Source organism: Aulonocara sp. 'chitande type north' Nkhata Bay, linkage group LG8 (assembly GCF_057382095.1).
Source record: "Aulonocara sp. 'chitande type north' Nkhata Bay isolate Kocher_YH1m ecotype deep benthic linkage group LG8, A_spYH_male_GT1.1, whole genome shotgun sequence".
In the NCBI taxonomy this organism is placed as follows: Eukaryota; Metazoa; Chordata; class Actinopteri; order Cichliformes; family Cichlidae; genus Aulonocara; species Aulonocara sp. 'chitande type north' Nkhata Bay.
The window spans coordinates 17739944-17763858 of NC_141351.1; the positions used below are offsets into that span (position 1 = coordinate 17739944).

The following is a 23915-nucleotide window of genomic DNA, read 5'->3' on the forward strand; positions in this document are numbered from 1 at the left end:
TCGTTGTGTCCTTGGGCAAGACACTTTACCCTACCACCTACTGGTGTTGGCCAGAGGGGCCGATGGCGCGATATGGCAGCCTCGCTTCTGTCAGTCTGCCCCAGGGCAGCTGTGGCTACAACCGTAGCTTGCCTCCACCAGTGTGTGAATGTGAGAGTGAATGAATAGTGGCATTGTAAAGCGCTTTGGGTGCCTTGAAAAGCGCTATATAAATCCAATCCATTATTATTATTATTATTCATTATCCATACTGCATCGAGTGATCAGAGCTCTTTAAGCAATTAGTCTCAATTATATACAGTATTACCCGAGCTGAGCCATCTAACCTCCTGACCAACAGTAGACACACAAGTTACTGGTGTCACGGATCTGCATTAACCTCCTAAAACCCGAACTCTTCCACGGCATGCATTTTTATTTCTCTTTGATATTTGGGCATATTGGGACCCGATGAATGTAAAAACAAATAATTACCAGATTTTTTTTATTTTTGTTTCTAAGAAAAATGAGAGCCACACATGAGAATATTCGTTTAAAATTTCGATAGAACAGCAGCAGTATAATGTCCTCGTAAGTGGATATCAGGCGCTTGTAGAGTAAAATTACGTATTGGTCTAAATCATAGGTGTCAAACTCTGGCCCGCGGGCCAAATTTGGCCCGCAGCCTAATTACATTTGGCCCGCGAAGCCATACCAAATTATTATTAGAGCTGGCCTACTGGTATTATACAGCTAATATATATATTGTTTGGTATTAAGCTTTGCGTGTTTCATATTCAGTTTTTCAGCAAAATGTGTTTGAGTCCATAAGAAAAGATTCATTCTTATATCTGGAGGAATAAATATATTTCAATAAATATTAATGTTAGCCCGCGACTTTGTTACAGTTTTGAATTTTGGCCCACTGTGTATTTGAGTTTGACACCCCTGGTCTAAATAACCCAAAATGTGATGTCCACATATGTGGACGCCAGGTCCTAGGAGGTTAAGCGACAGAGCAATCTCACGAAATAACTGGGACAAAAAAGACAAACAAACGTGTCTGCAGAGTGGCAATAAATCCTTTATTGGAAAACTACAGTATAAGCACTCTAGTGTTCTCCGCTACAGTGATGAACTTTAACTTTGCAGAGCAGACAGCGGGTAGGGGTTTAAAAATCAAGCAGTTTTAACAGGAACGCAGCGTGCGAGGACCTCGCTGATGTACGTGTTATTTTTGGCAACCAGCTTCTGCTTCATTTTCCTGAGCTTTGCCTTCACTTCCTCCTCAGTCATGGTGGCAAGTGGAAGTGACTTCACCTTCTGCAGAAAGTAGTGGATCAGGTTTTCCCCCACCTGAAAAATAAGCAGGGCATGGGTGTTACAAGAAATTCAAACTCTCTCTTCTGGTTTCTGAATGGACCTCAGCTCTACTCTCTGAAACGAGGCGCTTTTGCTGCCTTTAAGTCAACTTTCTTCTGATTGGCTGCCTCTATCTGTAAGAACACAGCAACAAGTGTATTTTTTTCCCCTTGTGCTTGTGACATTCCTTCACCGTGGAGAATAAAATACCCATCTTTTTACAGTGTGAAAATATCAAAGGAGGAAAAGGGCTCAAAGCGACAGTTCTGTTATCCTTCACTGGCAGTAATTAGTAACACTGGGAACAATCAGAGCTGTTTGTAGCAGCCAGGAATCTTTTGAGGTGATGACTTTCCTAGAAAGGGATTTCTAGTTCTGAGATTCTTGCCTCAAGTTTACTTTTATGTCTAACCGCAGATTTTCAATAGAGGTTTTATTTACTATGATAAGATAACCTTTATTAATCCCACACGTGGGAATATTGTCGGGTTAAGGCTGCCGACCTTTGCCAGCGCAAGGACTGAGCACCTAAGCTTGCACCTTCTGAGGAAGTCTGATGTGGATCTTGACTTGTGTTGTTCATTATCCTGCTGTGGACACCATCCTGTTTTCGTCTTCAGCTTTTTAAAAGATCCCGAGCTTCTGCCACTCTAAAATCCGACTAATATTTCCCCTGTTACGGGGGAATTCAAGTTTGTGCTACTCGATCTTGCTTAGGAAAATTTCTTATCACATCTGGCTCTGCAGTGAAACGGCTGAGATTAAACGGAACTGCACATGAAGTCTTGTGAGTAACTAAATTGTCAGAAATTACCATTGTTTCAGTGCCACTGAGCAATCATTTTTCTTGCAGTCAGGCAAACTAGTGCAAAAGATAATGTTAATCTATGTAGGAATCAATAGGCTGAAGTCTGATGACTTGTCCTCAAGGGCGAAGGCCAGTATTTCAGACTTTCAGAGCCAGTAGATATCCAGGTCAAGACTTCTTTAATGCATCCAGAGAATAAGCTCAACAGAAATGAGGCAAAATGGTGGTACGATGATTAGTCTCACAGCAAGAAGGTCATGGGTTCAACTCCACCATCTGGCCAGGGCCTTTCATTGTGGAGTTTACATGTTCTCCCCTTGTCCTCAGGGGTTCTCTCTGGGGTCTCCGGCTTCCTCCCACAGTCCAAAGACATGCAGTTAGTGGTGTGTTACAGGAAAAATGTTTCTGTGTTTCTTTACCTTCTTTTAAATGTGCAAGCATGCCCTTTTGTCTATGGTTAGATTAGTTTAGAATTATCTTTTTAGACTTTCTCAGCAAAGACATACTGTTTTGGGACATATTGTTTTAGATTGTTTTATCTCTCACAGCCTTCTCCCAGCTCTCTGCTGACGAGACTAGCGCCACATATGGAGTTGTTTATTTTATTTGTTTTGTATTTTCTTATCCTGTTCTCACTGTCTTTCCTATAAAAATTACCAAGCCACTGTGCATGGTGTGAGTTGTTCTTAGCAGCTCACCCGTGTACACGTTTGATAAAGAAAGTAACTTTGTCTCATTGTGTCTTTATTTCTCCTGGGTCTTTTACAGAGTTTTCCCCCAACATTTCTTGGTCCTTCGACAGCCGGAGCACCTCCATCGTGTCCCATCTCCGTGACCAGTCCACGTTGTTCGCCTGTCGACAGCCCACACACCAGGTGTGTGGAAAAAGACCAAGAGCGTTAAATTCGGGTCTTGGCCAACGTCTTAGAAAGCGACCCACGGTGGTGGGGCCCGATCGAGGTGGACCAGACCCGGCGACACCGACCAGGTAGATACAGACACACTGACACAATCTTGCGTAAAAGCGTATTTTAAATTCAGGGAATTTAAAATAGCGAAAGTAGCTCGTCGCGACTGGAAGCTCCCCACCTCTGTGGGTTTAAAGTAGCTCGTCGGCTGGTAGCTTGGAGCTCGTCGACTGGAAGCTCCCCACTTCTGTGGGTTAGGTTTGGAGCTCTGGGTAGCTCCCCCAGCTGGGTCTAGACAGGGTCTAGGGAATAAGTAGCTCGTCTACAGAAAGACTGGCAGCTCCCCTTATGATAAGGGTTCCGATCGCGCGAATAAGTGTGAATGTGAATGTATGTGTGTGTATTGTTGTAATTAATGGAGCAAGCTGAATTTTCACGGTCCAATAAGAGACTGAGCTGCTCCTACTGTGTTTTTCTTTTACTGCTATTCACTGACGTGCTGGTGAGTTGAGAGAACGGTCGAGTTCCGTCTCGTAAAGTTCACACCGCTTTTGGAAATAGTCCGAAAGTAGAAGGGCGTGTGAGCAACCACTCTCGTCTCTAATACCAGCGAAGGTGATAGCAGCTGTATCGTGTATATATTACTTAAACAAAAATAAGTAAATACATAAATAAGATGGGTAATCAAGCAAGTGAAATTAAAACTCACTCCTGCTGACGAGCAGTGGTGAGAAAAAAAAAAGGTCCAGACGCCGGACAAAAACAGTGTCTGTAAACTGAGAGATTTAAGAAAACAAAATATAAACAGTCAGAAGACCAGAACTCAACTGCCAGTTTAGTAAAACCAGAAGACGAGACACTGCAGTCCCCACAATCCTTTTAGTAAACCATCACTCACTCCTGCAGCCGCATCTGCAGCACCACCCATATCAGGAAGAACTTAATAATCCCTTATTAAGTGAAAACTAGAGATCACAGTAGTTTGAAGTAGTTTAAAAGGGTTGAAAACAGACCCCACTGAGTAGATATAAATATAAAAAGTACGAAATAAAGATGAACAAAGGGAAAATTACAGTAGAAATTATCTTTAGAGTATTTGAAATTAATAATAGCAAGGATAACAACCTGTAAAGTGATATTAACAATGAAACACAGTTGGCATGATGACCATGCCCAGCATGTATAAAATGAATATAAAGCAAATAATTCACACGAAAATATTTTAATAAAATAAATAAGGTATATTAAGGCTGTGTCACTGTTCAGCCAAGGACAGTGTGTGAAAAGGTAACTGTCTCCACCTTGGGAAAAGGATGATTCTGCAGGTCATCTGAAGCCCTTGATGGATACAAAATAAAATATAAATAATACATTATAATAGAACTGCCTGGTCCGCCATGTAACAGAGAGAACAAATGTGACCGCAGATTGGATGAATTCTAAATTATCTGTTTGCTGAATAAGATGATCCTAACTATCAAATTGGCTCAGTAGTAGTATAGTGGTACACACTGATAAAATATTATAATATGCTATTGCTGTTATATAAGACAAAGAGGATAATATTAACAATGACATAATATTAATATGAAGAGGCACCTTAATCGGTTATGATGTGAGGTGAATAATTGTTAAGCAGTAGTCTGCATCAAGCTTAAGGTTTGCTGAAACTCAGTGTAATGACATGTGAGATGAAGACAATACGGAGAATAACTAAACTAATGAAGTGCATAGAGGCACTTGACCAGCTTGAAACTTATCATTCTAGAATGACACATTGCTGAGATAGAGCACACCTATAATAACAACCAATAAGCAAAACCCTGTAGACAACAGCTACAACTACAGGATTGAGAAGCTGAATTAAATATGTAGACACTGCTAAGCTGATGAGCATGTTCCACATTTTCTTTTCTTTTTATTTATTTGTTTCTTTTAGAGCAGAAGCTGCTGTAACACACCCAAAGAAAGACTCTAGGTCTGACCAACCGTCTCAGTCATGGGCAAAAAGATGTCAGTCAATAAAATTCTAAAAGATAATTTATTGACAAAAAATATATCAAGAGATAAAAGATAAAACAGTCCAGTGTCCCACTTAAGAATTGTATAAAAACACACAGTCCCAAGGCCAGAGCCAGCTATGCCACACAGCCAAGTTGCACTCCACATGTTGCCTTTAACAGGGTTAGAAGTTGTCCTTGGAGACCCACCACCCTGCAAGCATATAGTCAGTGGTCACTCAAGCCTCTGCAACCCTGCTGCCTTTAGGCTGTGGCATATAATAGGCCCTGGACTGCACAGAGAGACAAAACGACACACCTAATATAAAATTCATAGGGCAAAACCCGTCCATCCCAAACATATCTGATTTCATCACATTACATACCTGCACAGAGAGACAAAACAACACAGCAGTGTTTGTAGTGTGGGCTATAAGAAGACCGGTGTATCAGTGCAATCAAGTACACCTGCCTCTAATTAGTCCAGCCATTGGCTCACCAAAAATGTGACAACCACAAAACCACTCCCAACCCAGTGCAACTTCACACAATAATATGGAGCTGAATTAACACAGGCACATTAGTCTACCATGTTACAAGCTGCATGCTATTAAAAGCCAACATATGCAGACTTCTGCCTTGTTCGGGTGGCAGCATTTTTCTTTTTTCTTTTGTGTCCTGACACGTTTATGTTTTTTGTTTTTGTTTGATTATTTTGTTGGTTTTGGAAATGAATTTAAACGAACTTGTGACCATACTTGAGAGTCACAGTGACACATAGTGATTAGGCATATGATTGAAAAATGCCTAGGTTTAGAGCTGTGAGCTATGCAAAGTTAAATATATATATACATATATATATATATATGTATAAATGGGAAACAACCCTAACTTGAACGTTTGAAATGTGTGAGATCCATGAATTGTTTGAAAAACTAGAAATTATTCAAAACTGCCTTAAGTGAAAATGTAGTGTTGCATCTATTCTCCCAAACCAAGACAAACAAAAAAGAAGAAGCTTTCTGTAACTTCAAAATAAGGCTGACTGTTGACAATAGACTAAAACACTAATCCGCAGGTGGCTATCAGGAACAGAGAGGCGAGCAAAGTCACAAACACCAAGGCTGCAGACAGCCACGCAGAAACAGCAGATAACATAGAGACAACGCCTGCTAGAACCGTGGAGAGGAAGGTCACTTCCCACGAGATTGTAGGAGTAGAGGACAAATTAGTTGTAAAGTCAGCTTCAGGCCACACAACTGTACAACAATTAACTGCCCTTTTAGAACTAGTACACACAGCAAGTGGCCGCAGGTGCTTTATTAAATGCATATATGACCCGTCGTGTCCAGTAAATTTGCTAGGTAGAGACGCTCTGACAAAACTTAAGATAGCAGTCATGCCATTCTTTTCTGGTATTACACCTGAGTGCCAGAAACCGACCGAGTATCACAACATTCTGAGATTTAAACAAACTCCAGGCCCAGATCCACCTTATGATCAGCAAGTGTGGAAGCTAGGAGAACAGCATTTGACCTTACAGCACAGGCCGAAATTGTGTATGTTACGCAGTAACCACAGATAGTAAAATAATAGAAGCAAAACCACTTTCTTCTTCATGTCCTGCACAGAGCGCTGAGCTGATAGCTGTGATACGCGAAAGCTAAATACACAAAGACAAACTAATAAACATACATACAGACAGCCAGTATGTTTTCTCTGCTGTGCATCATTTTGCAAAAAATTTGGCATAACAGAGGAATGATTACACCAACTGGCAAACCAGCATGCCAACCTCTTACAACGCCTACTGACTCTTTCATTACTACAGGCAACAATTTTGCTGACAGAGCAGCAAAATAGGCGGCACAACAGGCAAACATCACATTGATGGCAGTAAACACACATCAGATTCCACTGGATGTGTTGAAAAATGAACAAAAAGCAGCAAGCACAGCAGAGCAGGCAAAATGGCTAAAACACGGTGCAGTTCTGACAAACGACTTAATGATGTGTTATGGCAAGCCAGTGTTGCCAAAAAATTCCTCCACAAAATGGCGGCATTAGTGACTCATGGCTGTACGCATTTGTCAACGGGGGGACTGACCAGTATTGTCAACTCTCATTTCTACACTGTAAATTCTACACTGTAAATTTTGAAACCTCAGCAAAACAATTTGTCAGAACGTGCATGACGTGTCAAAAATATAATGCTCAGGGAAACCTGAGACCACACAATCCATATGGACTTTATTGAGCTAAATGAATGCCAAGGGTAAAAATACACCCTAGTGGTTATAGATGTATTCTCAAAGTGGCCAGAAATCTACCCAGTGAAAAAGGCAGATATAATTTCAGTAGCAAAATGTATGTCTAAGTTGTAGGAAAATAAAGAGATGATTGTAAATGACGAAGAATGTAATGATGTCTATCAAGTGTCTTGCAGATCAAAGCCCGGTGACTGGGTTCTGATCAAAGTGCTCCAAAGGAAAAACTGGAGCACACCCAGGTGGGAGGGGCCATACCAAGTCCTCCTCACTACACCGACCGCTTGCAAAATTGCGGAACGACCATCCTGGATCCATCAGAGTCACTGCAGGCGAGTCAGTGAAGCCATCTAAACACAGCTGACGGCAGGCTTGCCCACTTGTTGTGATCTCGCCCGGTGGAGGGGTCAGCTTTCCTGGCCGGGGGGTCTACTCGCGACAGGAGGGTGTGTCCCGTCGTCATGAGGTGGTGGCTCTTAACAACTGCAGCGGCCCTGACCATGGCCGGGCTCCTCACCTTTGCTTCCGTGAGGGACAACAAGTCACGTTATATGGAGAAAAGGCAGACACTGTATGACAAAGGAAAGTACACCAAGTTTCCCCATGGCTATGCCACTAATTTCTGGTGGCAGTTTATGAACACTACAGCTTACTTGAATAATAAAACTGACTGCTATGCAAATACATATACACTTTCTGCCCACCGAGGAACGAGAGGAAGTGTATGGACTGTTCACTCAACGAAACCTGTGCCAGTAACGCGACACTGATGAGCCTCAACTGTCGCTCCAACTACAGCTACCGAATGATACTACAAACAAAGACTCATTACCAGACAGGATGTGCACGGACGGCACCAAGCAGTAAAGGAACCAGAGTTTCGCATCTGAGGAGGAGTGAAATTCTTACAGAGCTTGATCCCCGGCATTGGAGTTGCCGAGGTGCGGGATCACGTGGAAATCAACCGATATGCTCTGCTACGACACATCAACTTGACTAAGACCCTGGGAACCGCCTTAGCAGGAGAACAGCAGGCCATCAGAACGATGGTGCTGCAGAACAGACTGACACTAGACCTGCTAACAGCATCACAAGGAGGAGTTTGCAAGCTGATCGGGGAAACATGTTGCACTTTTATCCCTGATGGATACGAAACTGGAGGAGACATTTATGAAGCTTTGCAGAATTTGACCGCTCTGCAAAAATATGTCACTGAACACACACCTGGAGCAGCTACAGCACAAAGCTGGCTGGACTGGCTGTTCAGCGGTTCATGGCTGGCTGCTGTAGCAAAGCCATTTTTCCTTCTAGGTCTCATCATGATAGCACTGCTCATATTAGTGTTGTGTGTGTTGCCAAATGATTTCACAGATGATAACAACTACAATGACTGCTTATGTTGCCGTGCCTGAAGAAGAACAACATCCCGTTGCAATTCTGTTAGAGGACAACTTGTACTAGCTGCTAATAAATGACGTGGTGATTAAAAATGACTTGTCAAGTGATCATGCACTGATTAAAACATTAGTAGGTTATGCAAGTTTTCATGCTTTTATTTTTTTTGAAGTCTTCAGTTTTAAACATAAAGTTTCCATTTTAAATATGAAGTTTTCATTATTTTACATATAAAGTTTTCAATTTAAGGTTTGCATCATTTTAAGTATACGGTTTCATGCTTGTATTTTTTGAAGCTTTCATTTTACATATTAGGTTTTCATCATTTTTAAATACAAAGTTTTCATTTTAGTTTTCATCCTTTTATTTTTTGTAGTTTTAGTTTTATTATTTTTTCTTGTTTATTCCACTTGTTATTTCATTTACTATGATTTTCATTTACTATGTTTTTCTTTGTATTATTTTCTTTTGTTTTATTCTTTAGACCAAATGACTTCCATTTCTGCTATGCTGACATTTTGAGAATTTAAAAATTGCTTAAGATACTTAATAAATAACCTTCACAGACAATTGTTGTATACATTTAAAATAAGTTAAAACAGGAGGGAATGTTACAGGAAAAATGTTTCTATGTTTCTTTACCTTCTTTTAAATGTGCAAGCATGCCCTTTTGTCTATGGTTAGATTAGTTTAGAATTATCTTTTTAGACTTTCTCAGCAAAGACATACTGTTTTGGGACATATTGTTTTAGATTGTTTTATCTCTCACAGCCTTCTCCCAGCTCTCTGCTGACGAGACTAGCGCCACATATGGAGTTGTTTATTTTATTTGTTTTGTATTTTCTTATCCTGTTCTCACTGTCTTTCCTATAAAAATTACCAAGCCACTGTGCATGGTGTGAGTTGTTCTTAGCAGCTCACCCGTGTACACGTTTGATAAAGAAAGTAACTTTGTCTCATTGTGTCTTTATTTCTCCTGGGTCTTTTACAGAGTTTTCCCCCAACATGGTGTGAGTGCGAATGGTTGTCTGACTCTCTGTATTAGCCCTCTAACAGGCTCCCATTCCTTTGACAGCTTCAAGTGTATTCTTATTTTTGCCCCCTGCCCTGACTTTTGGTCTCTACACTTCTTTTAATAAAAATCTGCTATTATTAGCAAGACTAGTAGTCTCCGTTTGCAGCACAAACGCACATTTATGCCTCTTGTACCAACAATGTAGTGTTTATTAAATGATAAATAAATGTCACTATGGACACCGCTGTGTCTAGATTATGGTGTTGGTATAATAGTGGAAATCTGAGCCTTACCTGCTTGTCTGTCTTTCGCCTCTTAGCCTTGGGCTCCTCCTCCTGTTCCGACTCATCTCCTGCAGGTTCTTGGAATTCCTCCAGCTCCTCCGCCTTCTCCTTCGCAGCGGCCAGCACTGACGGCGGGAAGCAAGCCAACTCGGCCACGTGGATTCCAAAACTCTGGTCACACACGCCTGAAGACAGAGACGGATCACTCTAAAGGCGCTCTGGGCTGATTATAATCGTTTGTTGAGATTAACATTTTTAAAAGCACAAAGCTGCGTTAACCCCGAGCGAAACCACGTGCTGACCTGGCTTGACTCTGTACAGCATTGTGAGTGTGTTGTGCGACGTCAGGGCTGTGACGTGCAGGTTGTGGACCGTGGGCTGCTGAGCTGCCAGCGCCGTCAGCTCGTGGAAGTGGGTGGCGAACAGGCAGAAGCAGCCGATTTTGGAGGCGATGTGCTCGCTGATGGCCCAGGCCAGACCGAAGCCGTCGTAGGTGGACGTGCCTCTGCCGAGCTCGTCGATTATGATGAGCGACTTCTCTGTGGCCGAACTGTAACAACAACAACACAGACGATGAGAAAACCTTCCCGTATCTGCTCATCGGTTATTTGTATAACTATTAATAAAGCTCGTCTGTTCTTACCGCAGAATGGCGGCTGTCTCTAGCATCTCGGACATAAAGCTGGAGACTCCTTTCACCTGGCTGTCTCCTGCACCCACCCTTGCCAGGATGCTGTCCATCACGCTAAGCTCCGCCTTCTCGCATGGCACAAAGCAACCAATCTGAGCCATCAATGCGATCACACCCACCTGCCGGATAAAGGTGGACTTGCCACCCATATTTGGTCCTGCAAAGGTTTGGAAAGCATAATGATTTTCGAGGTACTTCCAAGACTTAATAAAAGCTGCGCTTATTACAACATAGGGCTGATTTTTACAGTGATGGGCCTCATCAATGACAGCCAGACAGCCCACATGGGAGAATTTGCCTTTAAATCCACCCTTGACTTAATCTGTGCTTATTTTTCACCTGTTATGATATAGAAGCTCTTGTCTTCCTGGACAAAGCTGATGTCATTAGGTATGAATGCAGTGTCTGCATCCATCTCCATGCAGGGATGTCTAGCCTGCAGCAGCTCCACGCGCCTGCAGCCATGGTCTAAGAGCTGGAATTGAGGCCGAACGAACGGCACAGGAGCAGACACCGATGTGACGGCAAAACTCGCCACGGCGTCCAGCTGCGCTATCACGTCGCTGAGCGTCTGGAGGGGATCCACGTAACCTGACGGTTTAAAACATTTAGAGCCTTAAATGAACCATCGCAGGCGGAAGACCGCATCATGTGCAGGCTCCAAAACGATTTTGTATTTGATAAAAGAAAGACCGCAACATCACCAGTTCTTTGACGTCTATGCAAAAATTCCAAGTGCTGTAAATTTTACTGACCTTTACAGAAAATGTGAACGAAATCAATTAAACGGTCTCACAAAGCAACTTTCATGCAATTATGACATTTCCAGTTTTCACGCAACCCGGATACAATCGTTTCCTATGCTGTTCAAATCGATGCCTTGCTGAGAACACAGTGAGGAGCATGTGATGAGATTCCTCACCTGAGGCAATGTTGATGATCTCTTTAACGATGGCGTTCTGGGCTTCCTCATACTCCTCCCTGCTTTTGGTGTACTCCTCGTTCAGAGAGCTCAGCTTACTGCAAGCGAACATACATCGGCGTGAATCATCAGATGGCAAAAAAAAAAACCCCGCAAAAAAACGAGCAGCGTTTTGTGATGCTGACATTAGAGGCGCGGTGAGGCACACCTGTTGGTAAAGCGCACACCGTTCTTCTGCACATCCAGCGTGGTGAATTTCTTGTTGTTCCTCAGACTCTTTTCCTCCTTGCATGTGACTCTCAGGTAAAATCCCAGCACGGCGTTTGACTCCAGCTTCACGGTTTTACCCGCCTCCAGACCTGAAACACAAAGTTACGCCAATCTGTTTAAGCATAAAAGCCAAAGTGGAAACCTTCCTTTAGACGGCCGTCACCTGCCTTGCACAAGGATTGCTGCGGCACCAGGTTAGTTAGGACACACAGTCATTAGCCACTATATTAGGTACACCTGTTCAACACCTCATTAACATAAATATCCAGAGAACCTATTTAGGAAACTACCTGTTTTTGTTTTCTTGTAGACACACACACACACACACACACACACACACGTTTAAATTTCAATTAAAAGAAAAGAATTAGTATTAGGTTATTTATCACTATATTCATGTCGTACTTTACAAGTTATTCCTCTAAGAACAGATTCTTTGTATATACCAATTAATAAGGTTATTGTTTTATATTATGTATATACTGTAATTACCTAGTTCTCTGGCTGCACTGTTCAGCACGGTCTGCATGCGTTTTTCCAGCACATCCATCTTTTCTCTCAGCTCACTCAGCACCGGATCAAATGATGCCTTCACCAGGTACTCGTGGTGGTCAATCTACACGAAACAAGAAATAAGTCAAATGCACAACAGGCTGTGTGCAAACGGAGGGCAAAATACTTTGAAGCAAATGAAAAGACCTGGTTCATGTCCAGTGTGGTTTCAATCATCTCTTGGTACTTGGTGCAGTCAGTCTGCAGGTCTCTGAGAGGCGAGAGGAATACTGCATTTAGCAGAACCTTGTTGCTACCTGCAACACAAACAAAGTATTAGCCTAAATTTTAGTTAAAAGTGATTTGAAGCAGACCAGATCTCAGTTTTGAATTCATCTGATTCAATACATAAATAGTTCCATGAAAAACAGCATCCTTTGTTTACACACAGTCAGCACGATGAAGCAACAACAATCTTTGGACTCCAAATAACAACAATTAAGAAACTGTCAAATCAGCTGTATGAAGCAAACAAGACAGCATCCCTGCAGCCTGCAAAACAGATTGTAGAGTGAGGTAAACAGTGTATAAGCTGCAGCTTACCCGTGTATCCCTCCAGAGCAGTGATAAGAGTCGGTATTTGGCTCACAGCCTGGTAGACACGATAACAGTCCTGCAGCGTTGCCGTGTGACGGTGAAACTTCTTGGCCAGTCGATGAAGATCGGGAAACCGCCTCAGCAAATCGTCCTGACAGGTCTGCCTCAGCACAGAGTCGCACACAAAGCTTTCCACCAGGTCAAGCCTGCACAAAAATATCCTCAGTAATTGTAAGTCCTGTAGAATGGCCTCCCCCAGAGCCCGGACCTCAGCGTTATCGAAGCAGTACGAAATCATCTTTGACTGAGAACTAAACAAAAGGCAGCCAACATCCAAAGAAGACCTCTGAATGTCCTCGAGGAAGCCTGGAGAAATACTCCTGAAGACTACTCAAAGAAATCACAAGAAAACTTGTCTAAAAAAGTTCAGTTCAGAATTTCCATGTATGCGGACATATCGGTAAATTTCTGCATCTATTTCGACTTTTCCTGTCAAATTATAAAAACATGAGGGCTGATTCATAATACCATACTTCTATTCCCTTAAATGCCTCCTTGAAATGTATAATGTTTGTTAAGCTAAAGATGTTTGACTAGGAGGTCTTATCGCCTACAGACCTGGCATATTGCTAAGTTGGATTTGTTAAAGGTACAGAAACCCTCCATCCCTCATCACTGTATTACCTCTCCTCTATTTTAGTTTTGTCCATGAGGGGCTGTTTGATCCACTGGTTGACCAACCGCTGACCCTGCGGCGTACGGCACTTATTCAACAAACCGGCCAACGAGTGAGCTCCGGTGGTGTCGTCAGGTGAACCCTGAAGTATACAATTTGCATGTTAGTCGTGAATTTAACAGATGAATTACAGTGATGCACGGACAAATTGGGAATATTTTTATCACAGTCGTACGTATTTGCTACATAACAGAAAAAAGAAAAAAAAAAACAGGCTCAGTCAATAAAATCAATATGTCACAGCTACTAGAACTTGAACGGGTTGCTGGTTTTCTAAATTTCTTGCTGGTCATTTCCAAATTTGTGTTTTTGAATTCTCTAAATCACATCTTTTTGTTTTTCTAGCACAACAACAACCAGTTCCTACAGAGCCTGCAACCACAAAGAGCCTGTGGAGATACAGAAATTATTTTATTGCTGCCATATAATCTGCATCATTATAACTGCATTAATAAGCCAAGACAAGCCAAGAAAAGAACACTTCTGTTATTCTGGTGATTTTATCAAGGTGAAAACTTTGAGGCGTTGACACCGGTCACTTACCTGGAAGAGATTAAGAGCCCTGACGGCAGCGTTGTCCAGCCTCATGTACTGACCCAGGTCCAGAGTGGTCAGGTTGAAGGAGTTGAAGTTGGACTCATCAGAGAGCAGTTCAAGGAAACGCACCACTGCAGCCAAACATGACATTGCCACCTGAGAATGACACCACACAAGGGACCCTATGGTCAAACTTCCCACATAGTGACCTGTTCATATGCACGGTCTTCAGCCTGAGTGTCATTTAGTCGGCAGGAGCTGTTATGACTGGGATTTTATCAATAATGCTTAGTTCTAAATGTTGTTGTAAAATAAAGAAAAGTTTTTTCAAACCACCACCTTTTGTCAAAATGTTTGTTTTTTCCTGTCGTTCACCTGTTTGTCCAGCTCAGGTAAGGTGTTGCTCGCCACAGTCTCCCCTCTCTTTGCTCTCAGCAGCCTGTTGAGATCCTGGACCATGTCCTTGCTGTTGAACTCAGCTCTCTTCCTATCAGAGACTAGCATGCTGCCACGCTGCACCACCTACACAGACATACAAAAACAACAATATACTCGCATCACAATCTCTGCTTATGCAGCCAGAGTATTAATATTAATTTTTTTTAAGTCAGGCCTGGTTTAAAGAAAAGAACACTCGTTTAAAGACTTCCCATTTTGCAAGACTGATGTTCATACTGATTTTTTTAACATAAGTTTAGTAATTACCGTGCCCACATACCTCACGCAGTTTACTCCCATCAGTGTTAGCTTCCCCCTGGGCTAGGAGACACTCTTTGGGACTGATTTGGACAAGCAGGGATTCCAAGTTGGAGAATATCTCATTGTCTGGAAACTCGCACACTCCCATCGTCCACTGGGCTGCATCCACATACCCGACCCCAACAACACGCTGCCCATCAGCTCCAGTTGCAAGCCGCACAGCTACGACACCTGCACAGCCCTCTGAGCCGCTTTCCCCACCAAAAAGGATCTCCTCAAGCTGAGTCAAGTTTCCTGGAGAGGCCTGCATTTGGACACAGGAGGTAAGATCCAGAGTTGTTTTTTTAAACAAGCAGAAACCACCCTGATATGTCTCAATAGCCAGCACAGTACCTTGTACTCAATCTTCCAGTCGTGCTCCTTGCTGCTCTTGCTGTGGTTCCTGTACACCTCCACTCTGTACTGCCTCACCAACAGCAAATCTTTCACAAAGGCCTCAAAGTTCAGCTTGCTCAGAACCACACTCTCCAGCTTTCGACTCCCTGTTGACCAACAAAAACATGTCAAAATCTTTGTAATGCGTCCTTCTCATGGCACAGAGTGCTGGTGGTTTCAGTACACAAGTATCTCATGTGACCAGGTGGCATTTTTTATTTAGCAGATCATCTGCCTCCATCTCAGCCTGTCCCCAGCATCCTGCTTTGTATGTCCTCCTTCAGTATGTCCAAAAACCTCCTGTGTGGGCTTCCTCTTTCCCTTCTGCCTGGCAGTTCTAATTAAGGATCTTCTGTCTAATACATCCACTATCCCTCCTCTGTACATGTCCAAATCCTTGCCCCTCCAACTTTGTATCCAAAATGCGCAACCTGAGCTGTCCCTCTAATATAACCGTTTCTAATCCTGTCCATCCTCCCAATTAATTAAAATCTTAACATCATCAGTTCTCCCTCTTGTCTTTTTCTCAATGCCACTGTCTCTAAACCATACATCAAAACAGGTTTCACCTTCCCTTTCACTCTTGCTGCTACCCTCCTGTCAAAAATCACCCCCGAAAACCATCTCCACCTGCACTACCCTCTTGGTACTCTCTTCTTCACTTCTGTTGTGCACTATCCAGTGCTCTCCATGGTTGACTCAAGGTATTTAAACTCCATCATTTGTCCTAGTGTAAAATTTAGAGTCAGCACAAAGGTACAAGTCATGCAGGTTTTTGTGTTGTATGCTGAAAACTACCACAGAAGAAAGGAGCTGCAGCTAGCTATAAAGACTAAAACATCTAATATCTGGGTGAAGCAGTTTTTGTTCTCCATGTTTTTCTGTCAGTGACCTCACAGGAAATTTGTAGCTCAATGATATATCGCCATTTAAACAAATGAAATGTCCCTGAGACAATAAATGAAAACACTTAACTGTAAGAGGACCCCTCATCATTTCCCACAAAAACATACTCTGTCCAACATTTAATTAGCCATGGCAATGCTTCTGAACGTACAGGACCTGCTAGGGCTGCAGCTAATAGCAGTCACCTTAGCTACAACCTGTGAAACCCTTTCTCTGGCTACACGGTCACACCAACTAGGTTAGCTTAATAGTAAAGGCACCGAGGCACCCCTCGTCCCCTTACTTGTTTAAAAGCGCCAACTGAAGTTAGCTTAGTGCACAGCTAAGCTAGTACCTGAACCCAAATATTTGATGACCCCGTTCGTTTTGAAAACCTCCTTCGCCGCGAATATGGCGTCCTTCCCGTGAACCGTATAATATTCGTTACGGTCAAATATCCGGAATGTGGTGTCCGGCTTCTCCGGCATGGAGAAAATGAAGTTAAGAAAGCCGTGCTCGGCTGCGCTGTCCATGGACAGGTTCTGTTTCGGCTGCACCGCCATCCTGGAATCTCCCGCCACCGAGCAGAACCAAACAGGAAGTTGCGTTGACGAGATGTTCCCATAGAAACAAGAACGCAACCGGGGCCGCTTACTGGGAACATTTTTATTCACAAATGCAGACATTTCAAAGCTAAACCACGTATAAACAGATGTTTGAATGATATTAAACTCTCGAGTAAGTCGCTGAAACATGTAAATGACAAGAACGCTGCTCGTTTCTTCTTTTACGTCTTCAGTAGCTCGGAACACTAATGTTATGTAAACATTTTCGAACCTGACTTAAAACTTCAGTAATCACCGGAACATAAATAATATCGACTTTCTAACTCACATTTCTCAGTAAATAACTCAAAACTAATGAAATCGTTTAAATGTATTAAAACTAAAAGTTATTACGTCGAAATTTTGAAATGATAACCCAAATTTTCGACTTCCATCCATCCATCCATTCTCTTCCGCTTATCCTTATCAGGGTCGCCTGGGTGGTGCTGGGCCTAACCCAGCTAGCATAGAGCAAGAGGAAAGGCACACCCTGGACAGGTCGCCAATCTATCACTGGGCTAACACATGCACACCTATGTGCAATTTAGAAACACCAATTAACATAATATATATACTCATATAATTATAATTAACCTCTTATGGATCAGAGTTGCCAGAATTTCATCAAACAAACTCAACATGAAGTTAATAGATCAGTAGATGCTTTTCAGTTACTGGAAACAAATTTCAGAGGGACCCACAAATAAGAAGCAGCCAAAAGTGGCTGCAGTGAAGGCTTAGCTGAGCTTCTCAGGGGAGAAACCGCTTCATGACCACATCCATGGGTTCTATACTTCAGGCAGTCATTTAATGCAAAGGATTTCTTCCAAGAATATGAAGCAATCCTTTCATTTAAACTTATCGTAGTTTGTCCTATTGATTTAGAGTATCTGATGCTTCTTTCAGCTGACCTACAGCAAGAAAAAGTAAATAAATGTAATAACTGTTATCTGATGATTATCTTACATGTCTTAATTTTATGCCTTTTAGTTTTTAAATTCTTACTGTTTTTATTTATCGCTTTTATTTATTCTTTTTTTTTTAGTTCAAATAGCTGTACAGCACTTTGGTTGAAAGCGCTTTATAAATAAAGTTATTATTATTCTTATTATGATTAAAATACTATATCACCATGCAAACAACATTTATTACTTATCAGATATCAGATCCCACAAGGCTTGTTTGTATTAAATCATTTTATTCATGAAAATAATATTACAAAATTAATGTCAAACCATCCACATTTTTCATAATTAAGACATAGAGTTAAACAGACTGGTTGTAAGTATCTTTAATGCAGATATGTACCTTTGAAGCCCTCTGACATTTTGGGCTGTGTATTCCCAGCAGAAAAAAACATATTGTGCTTTTGATTGTGGCTTATCAAGACAGTTCGTGATTACACAACAATTTGATTTCCATAAACTTAAAAAAAAAAAGCATGTGAAGTCATGAGCCTCACGAGCTTACTAAGATTTTTTGTATCAGAGCAACATAACTGGAACAAATCAACTCAGATGATTTAAAACGAGGTTAACAAGGTCTCAAGTGACATAAGATAAGGTTTCTTTCCCCTTTTTTTTCTTCTTTGCAGGGGGCGGGGTTGGTCTGTTTAACCCCTCTGACGATGCTTCCTTTTTTGACGTACGCACGACTCCGACCAATAGGAGCCTGATGCGCATCCCAGGCAGGCCCCATAAACAGGATAACTACCGAATAGGCCAGCCAGACCCGCAGGGCAACGGAACTTCATCCTTGTTTATTTCTCGGTCCTAAGCAGAGTCCAAGCGCGCCTTAACCATGAGCACAAAAGTCGGCGACATCGTGGAGGAGTTCCACACAGACAACAAGATGTCAACCGTCAACAACCACCACGAGACATCCCGCAAAGAGTTGGAGGACGCGTCTCGGTTACCGGCGCTGGAGACCGCCTACACCGACATCCTCAGGCATCTTGGGGAGGACACCGACCGGGAGGGACTGTTGCGCACCCCGTTGCGCGCAGCCAAAGCCATCCAGTTCCTCACCAAGGGCTACCATGAGACCATCGATGGTGAGTCACCTGGGAACAAGTTGAGAGAGGATGAGAGAGTGAGTTAGCAAAATGACTTACCTCAGTATTCAGCATCTTTTTACTTATGAACGTTTGGTTGGTGAAATCATGATATTTTAAATCTTCACAGACGTTAAAACTAAAAGATCAAGGCACAAAATAACGGGTAGATCAAGTATTATTAGTATTAAGCATTATTATTATGATTCCAGGATGTTGAAAAGATTTCAGATGAATGTTTCCTTAACTGAAGTAAAGATAATGCATATGTAAAGAAATGTAAATGTAAATGTAATGTAAAGAAATGCATATGTTTGCTTTTGTATCACCAGACATCTTAAACAATGCCATATTTGATGAAGACCACGATGAGATGGTGATTGTGAAAGACATAGACATGTTTTCACTATGTGAACACCACATGGTGCCCTTTTTTGGCAAGGTAGGTCTATGTGATTGAAAGAAATGTTACATTTAAAAAAAAGAGAGTGAGACAAGAAAAAAAAGCTTTCTTACTCATTAAGCATTGTTCAGTGAATTAATTTCAGCATTCAACCGCTAATATTGACCTCCTGTATTTCTCTGATTATGTGCTCTCACTGGCTGTTGTCCCTCTCCAGGTTCACATCGGGTATATTCCCAACAAAAAAGTGGTGGGACTGAGCAAGCTGGCAAGGTAACAGAGTACGCACCCACACACACACATGCACTGTACCCTCCAGCTGCCACTGTGTCTGTATGTTTCTCGTGTTAGTGTCAGCTGACTGTGTTCTTCTGTTATTCCAGTGCATTGACCTGGAGGCTTAGAGCCTAAACACACTGGCTATCATCTAGGCCTCTCATCAGACACAAGTCTAAACTCTGCTCGCTCTCGAGCCATGAGAAAATCCTTTTGGACCTGTGGGAATCCCAGACTATTATCACAGCCTCTCTGCCTGTCTCCTTCTCCTCCTGTCCTAAAATATCTCTTTAAATCTGAATATAGTGATGCAGAGTTACAGTAGCTGCAGATGAACTTGAGACAGTCTCACTAACGTTGAACTGTGAATGACAAATTCACAGAATGTGACTGATTCACAAATGACAAGTTATACAGTCTGCTGGCTGGAGAAGAGGCCGGTAGTCAGGGACTGATGCCAGACTGTGTTTATTAAAAACTGAATCATTATTAATGAATCTCCTTGGCTTTGCTTGTGTTCTGATTTCTGCAGGATTGTGGAGATCTTCAGCCGTAGGCTTCAAGGTAAGCAACCGGCAAATGTGTGCACTAGACAACTGGCATCGTCTAGTGTACCGTATAAGCTGAATTTCTTTGTTTTGTTTTGGTTTCAGTTCAAGAGCGACTGACTAAGCAGATCGCCGTTGGGATATCTGAGGCTCTGCAGCCAAAAGGTGTAGCTGTGGTTATTGAAGCGGCGTAAGTACAAACATACACACACTACCTACCTTCAACATTATTATCTGTACAGCTTAAAGCTGCTGTTATATTGCACAGATGCTCATATAGCATTATATGACACAAAATACTGGCCTTAAGCAGAGCTTAGCAGCCAGTAAGCTCAGGAGCTGCAGAGGTTTGATAAGCACACTTGTGTTTTGCAGGCACATGTGTATGGTGATGCGTGGTGTCCAGAAGATGAACAGCCGCACAGTGACAAGCGCCATGCTGGGAGTCTACCTCGAGGACCCCAAAACCCGTGAGGAGTTCCTGTATCTTTCAAGGCGCACTTAACAGACATTACGTGCCATCCACTCCTGAGCCACTGTCTACAGTTGCACGTGGAAAGCTCTAGAGTTCCAGGGGATCTGCACCTGACTGCTGCAGATCCAAGACCTTCACCTATCGATCTAACCTCAATACACTGAAACCGTGAAGATTTCAGTCTTACTGCTGATCATCTATTGTTGGAATCACTGTGAACACAACATACTTATTTTGATGGTGCCTTTAGAAGATATTGTACAGTCTTCATTGGCAGTATAGTATATTATTATTGCCAAGTATACAACTTCAGTGCAATATTGTACTTACGATTTAAATTGTTTTTCTGATGGGACATTCACAGGTGCTCTTGCAAAGTTATTGCATTTGTTATTCACTGGTTTTGCTAATTTAACAAAACTTGTGTCCTTTATAAATACATTTATAATAGGGCTGAACGATTATGGAAAATAATCTAATTGCGATTTTTTGCCCCAATATTGCGATTGCGATGCGATATGCGATTATTTTTTAAGGTCTTTGTCTTCTGTATTATTAAACAAAGACAAGCAATACATCATATAGTATGGCCAATACTATATTACATTAATTTTAAACTGTTCTTTCCTGGAAGACAGACCTCTGTTATGATGACATGAGGTGATGCATGAATTGATGACTGACATTTTTATTTAACTTCTTCAATCACAACAGTATATTTGAACATACACAATAGTTTATTTTTAGCTTACAAACATCTGAGCATAAAGTGCTGACAAGGAACCCTGGTGTAAACATTAAAATGAAAGTCAGTACAATGTGCAGATTGCAGAAATATACATAAACAAAATCAGTGGCTTTACCACACTCAGTTTTTCGACATCTGTGAACTACTAGACAGTCATTCAATTAAAAAATAATATTAAATAAATAAAACTAATAAATAAAAAATACACACATCTTACTGATCTCTGCAGTCAGTAACATTACACATAAAGTGCAAACATAATAGCAATTGTATAAACACACACACAAACACGCCTTTAAAATTTAAAGGCGTGAAATTGGACGGTCTAGTTCTGATTAGCGTCACCGCTGTCTCGGTGGAGTTTAATAAACTCGGCCGTCTGCTTCTTGCTATCTAAAATATAACCAGACACTGGTGTAAATTCTCGACTGTCTCATACTTCTGTTTAATAAGTTTTCTGTTTGACGTTTAGTCAGCTGTGTGAAAACCAAGGAGGAACCCACCCGGGGGATTAATAAAGTTTTATTTTATCTAATCTAATAACTTTAATCTCAGCCAAACCGATTTACTCACGAACAAACAAAACACTGAAAAAAGCCCAACAATAACATTTTTAGGTTGTCTAAGTGACTTATATATTACGTTTAACCCGAGCAGCGAAACTCCGCGGTGATCTGAAAATGATGTGCCGGGAGTTGTGCCGTTCTCGGCCGCATCAGTAACCCTCGAGCTCCCGGCTAGCTGTCGAGCTGGTGGGTAGCAGACGCCCCTGAAAACGTCGAAGCACTTTTGCAAATATGGGATATCTTGATAAACCAAGCAGATATTTGATGTTTACACAACTACTTTCTCGCCTGAAAATATGTTAAAAGTTTATTTTGTGACCCAGAAAGATTAGTATGAGTAATTTTAAAACTTAGTAGCGGCCGCCATTGTTGGAAACTGGAGTTTGGCTGGGCCGCGCTATGAATTCTGGGATATGGTAGTAATTTGGACAGCCTTCGGCGCGTCGCTGTGACGTAATCGGTCTACAAATGCAGCCTCAGGAGGATGCAGCCCATGAATTTGGACATGTCCAGAGTATAATCGCAGCCTTTGCAGTTAGAAAATTGCACTTGATCATGTCGCGATATTATCGCAAATGCGATATATCGTTCAGCCCTAATTTATAATGTCTTTTATGCATTATGTGGTATTTTAGGATGCATATTCAACGGTTATGGCTGTAAAATGATTCAAATGAGTAGAGCTGATAGAAGTACTGAGTAGATGTTTGTTTGATCAGTGGCCACTGTGACAAGTCAAAAGCAGCATTCTGAAAGTTTTCAGTCCAATTTTGTTCATGTTGAAAATAAATAAAACCTCAAGGGCAACTACTGTTGTGTGTTTGAACTATTCTATTTACATTATATAAGATTGTAAGTATGTAGAGCGTTCATACTGTGGAACAAATAAGATATGATATGAAATAAGACCCACAATTCACAAGACCTTTCAAGAATCTTCAGAAGCAAACACCCAACACACTAGACAAATGGGAAAAATGAAGCCAAATGAGTTATATCTCTCTGCTCTTTGTTGACTACAGCTCAGCAACAACGCTATCATTCCAAATAAGGTGGTGGTCAAACTACATATGTCACTGGATATTAGATTTTGTTAACAACTGCCTAACAACAGCCTGTCAGGCCAGGCAAGCACACATCCTCCACTCTCACTCTAAGTACTCAAGTCCTCTAAAGCTCTCTGTTGAGCCCTTTTCTCTGTGCACACAACTGTGAACTCATGTAAAACTCAGACCATTGTTTGACACTGATTGGACTAATAACTTTATTTTGATTTAGTCTTGCTTTTTTTAAGTGCAGAGCAGGTTTTTTGTTTCAATTTAGTTTTTATTGTTTGAAAATGTTAACTTTTAGTTTGGAGGGTGCATGTCAGAAATAGAATTTATTAAAATATTGCTTTTTAAAAAAAATAAAAATAAAAACACGCCTTTTTTTAAAGCAGTTGTCTCACAGTCTTGTAGATATCCAGATTGTCAATAAACATATCCCTCAAAACTTCATCAGGGAAATTGTGGTAAAATTTTACCAAACTAACAAATACTAAAACTTCCTCTACATTTTTTTTTTACTATATTTAATTTTTCCAAGTTCACAAAACTGTTTCAGTTATTTTAATTATTTTCAAGGGTCTAGTTTTCCTGCAGATATTTTTATATACAGTCATATTCACCCAAAAAGCTACAAGCTATGCAACAGGCTTGTGGATTGTAAGGAAAACTAAAAGACCTAAAAGAAAATAGCAGTGTAGTACAGATAGAGAAACTCCTACTAAATGGGTAAAACTTTTGGAAGACAGTTTTATAAGTCATATAAGAAACCTGTGAATCAGAAGGAGTTGCACCAGCTAACAGATGTATACTCAAATATTCTTAAAGTTACTGTGGATAAAATAATAACTTATAGGACTGAGTTTTAACATTGCACTCACTGTTTTTGTTTAGGGAGAGAGCTAAGAATGTC

The 23915-nt window shown here is 41.4% G+C and overlaps 2 protein-coding genes across 3 annotated transcripts; one reads left to right on the forward strand and one right to left on the reverse strand.

The window, feature by feature from the left end:
- Positions 1–1041: 1041 nt before the first annotated feature.
- Positions 1042–16903, reverse strand: msh2 (mutS homolog 2 (E. coli)). The gene is made up of 16 exons (XM_086303989.1): positions 16638–16903; positions 15356–15504; positions 14982–15266; positions 14639–14785; positions 14270–14419; positions 13675–13808; positions 12997–13196; positions 12601–12710; positions 12394–12517; positions 11840–11990; positions 11632–11729; positions 11049–11300; positions 10662–10866; positions 10321–10568; positions 10028–10203; positions 1042–1335 (listed from the first exon to the last, which is right to left on the reverse strand). The coding sequence occupies exons 1-16, from the start codon at positions 16843–16845 to the stop codon at positions 1159–1161; spliced, it is 2814 nt and encodes a 937-aa protein (XP_086160115.1). The 5' UTR covers positions 16846–16903; the 3' UTR covers positions 1042–1158.
- On the forward strand, positions 16875–22755 carry gch2 (GTP cyclohydrolase 2). 2 transcript variants are annotated; one of them, XM_086303991.1, is made up of 7 exons: positions 16875–17020; positions 18482–18940; positions 19273–19382; positions 19561–19616; positions 20152–20183; positions 20273–20357; positions 20543–22755. In XM_086303991.1, the coding sequence occupies exons 2-7, from the start codon at positions 18688–18690 to the stop codon at positions 20670–20672; spliced, it is 666 nt and encodes a 221-aa protein (XP_086160117.1). In that variant the 5' UTR covers positions 16875–17020; positions 18482–18687; the 3' UTR covers positions 20673–22755. The 2 variants fall into 2 exon arrangements, with proteins under 2 accessions (XP_086160117.1, XP_086160118.1); XM_086303992.1 differs by lacking the exon at positions 16875–17020 and having other exon boundaries at positions 18155–18940.
- Positions 22756–23915: the final 1160 nt, after the last annotated feature.

Coding starts and splice junctions, on each gene's coding strand:
- msh2 (XM_086303989.1), bottom strand. CDS start 16,845: ATGGCGGTGCAGCCGAAACAGAACCTGTCCATGGACAGCGCAGCCGAG. Junction 15,267..15,355: donor ACTGGAAGATTGAGTACAAG/GTACTGTGCTGG, acceptor GTCCAAATGCAG/GCCTCTCCAGGAAACTTGAC. Junction 10,569..10,661: donor GAGACAGCCGCCATTCTGCG/GTAAGAACAGAC, acceptor TTGTTGTTACAG/TTCGGCCACAGAGAAGTCGC.
- gch2 (XM_086303991.1), top strand. CDS start 18,688: ATGAGCACAAAAGTCGGCGACATCGTGGAGGAGTTCCACACAGACAAC. Junction 18,941..19,272: donor CTACCATGAGACCATCGATG/GTGAGTCACCTG, acceptor TTGTATCACCAG/ACATCTTAAACAATGCCATA. Junction 20,358..20,542: donor GCTGTGGTTATTGAAGCGGC/GTAAGTACAAAC, acceptor TGTGTTTTGCAG/GCACATGTGTATGGTGATGC.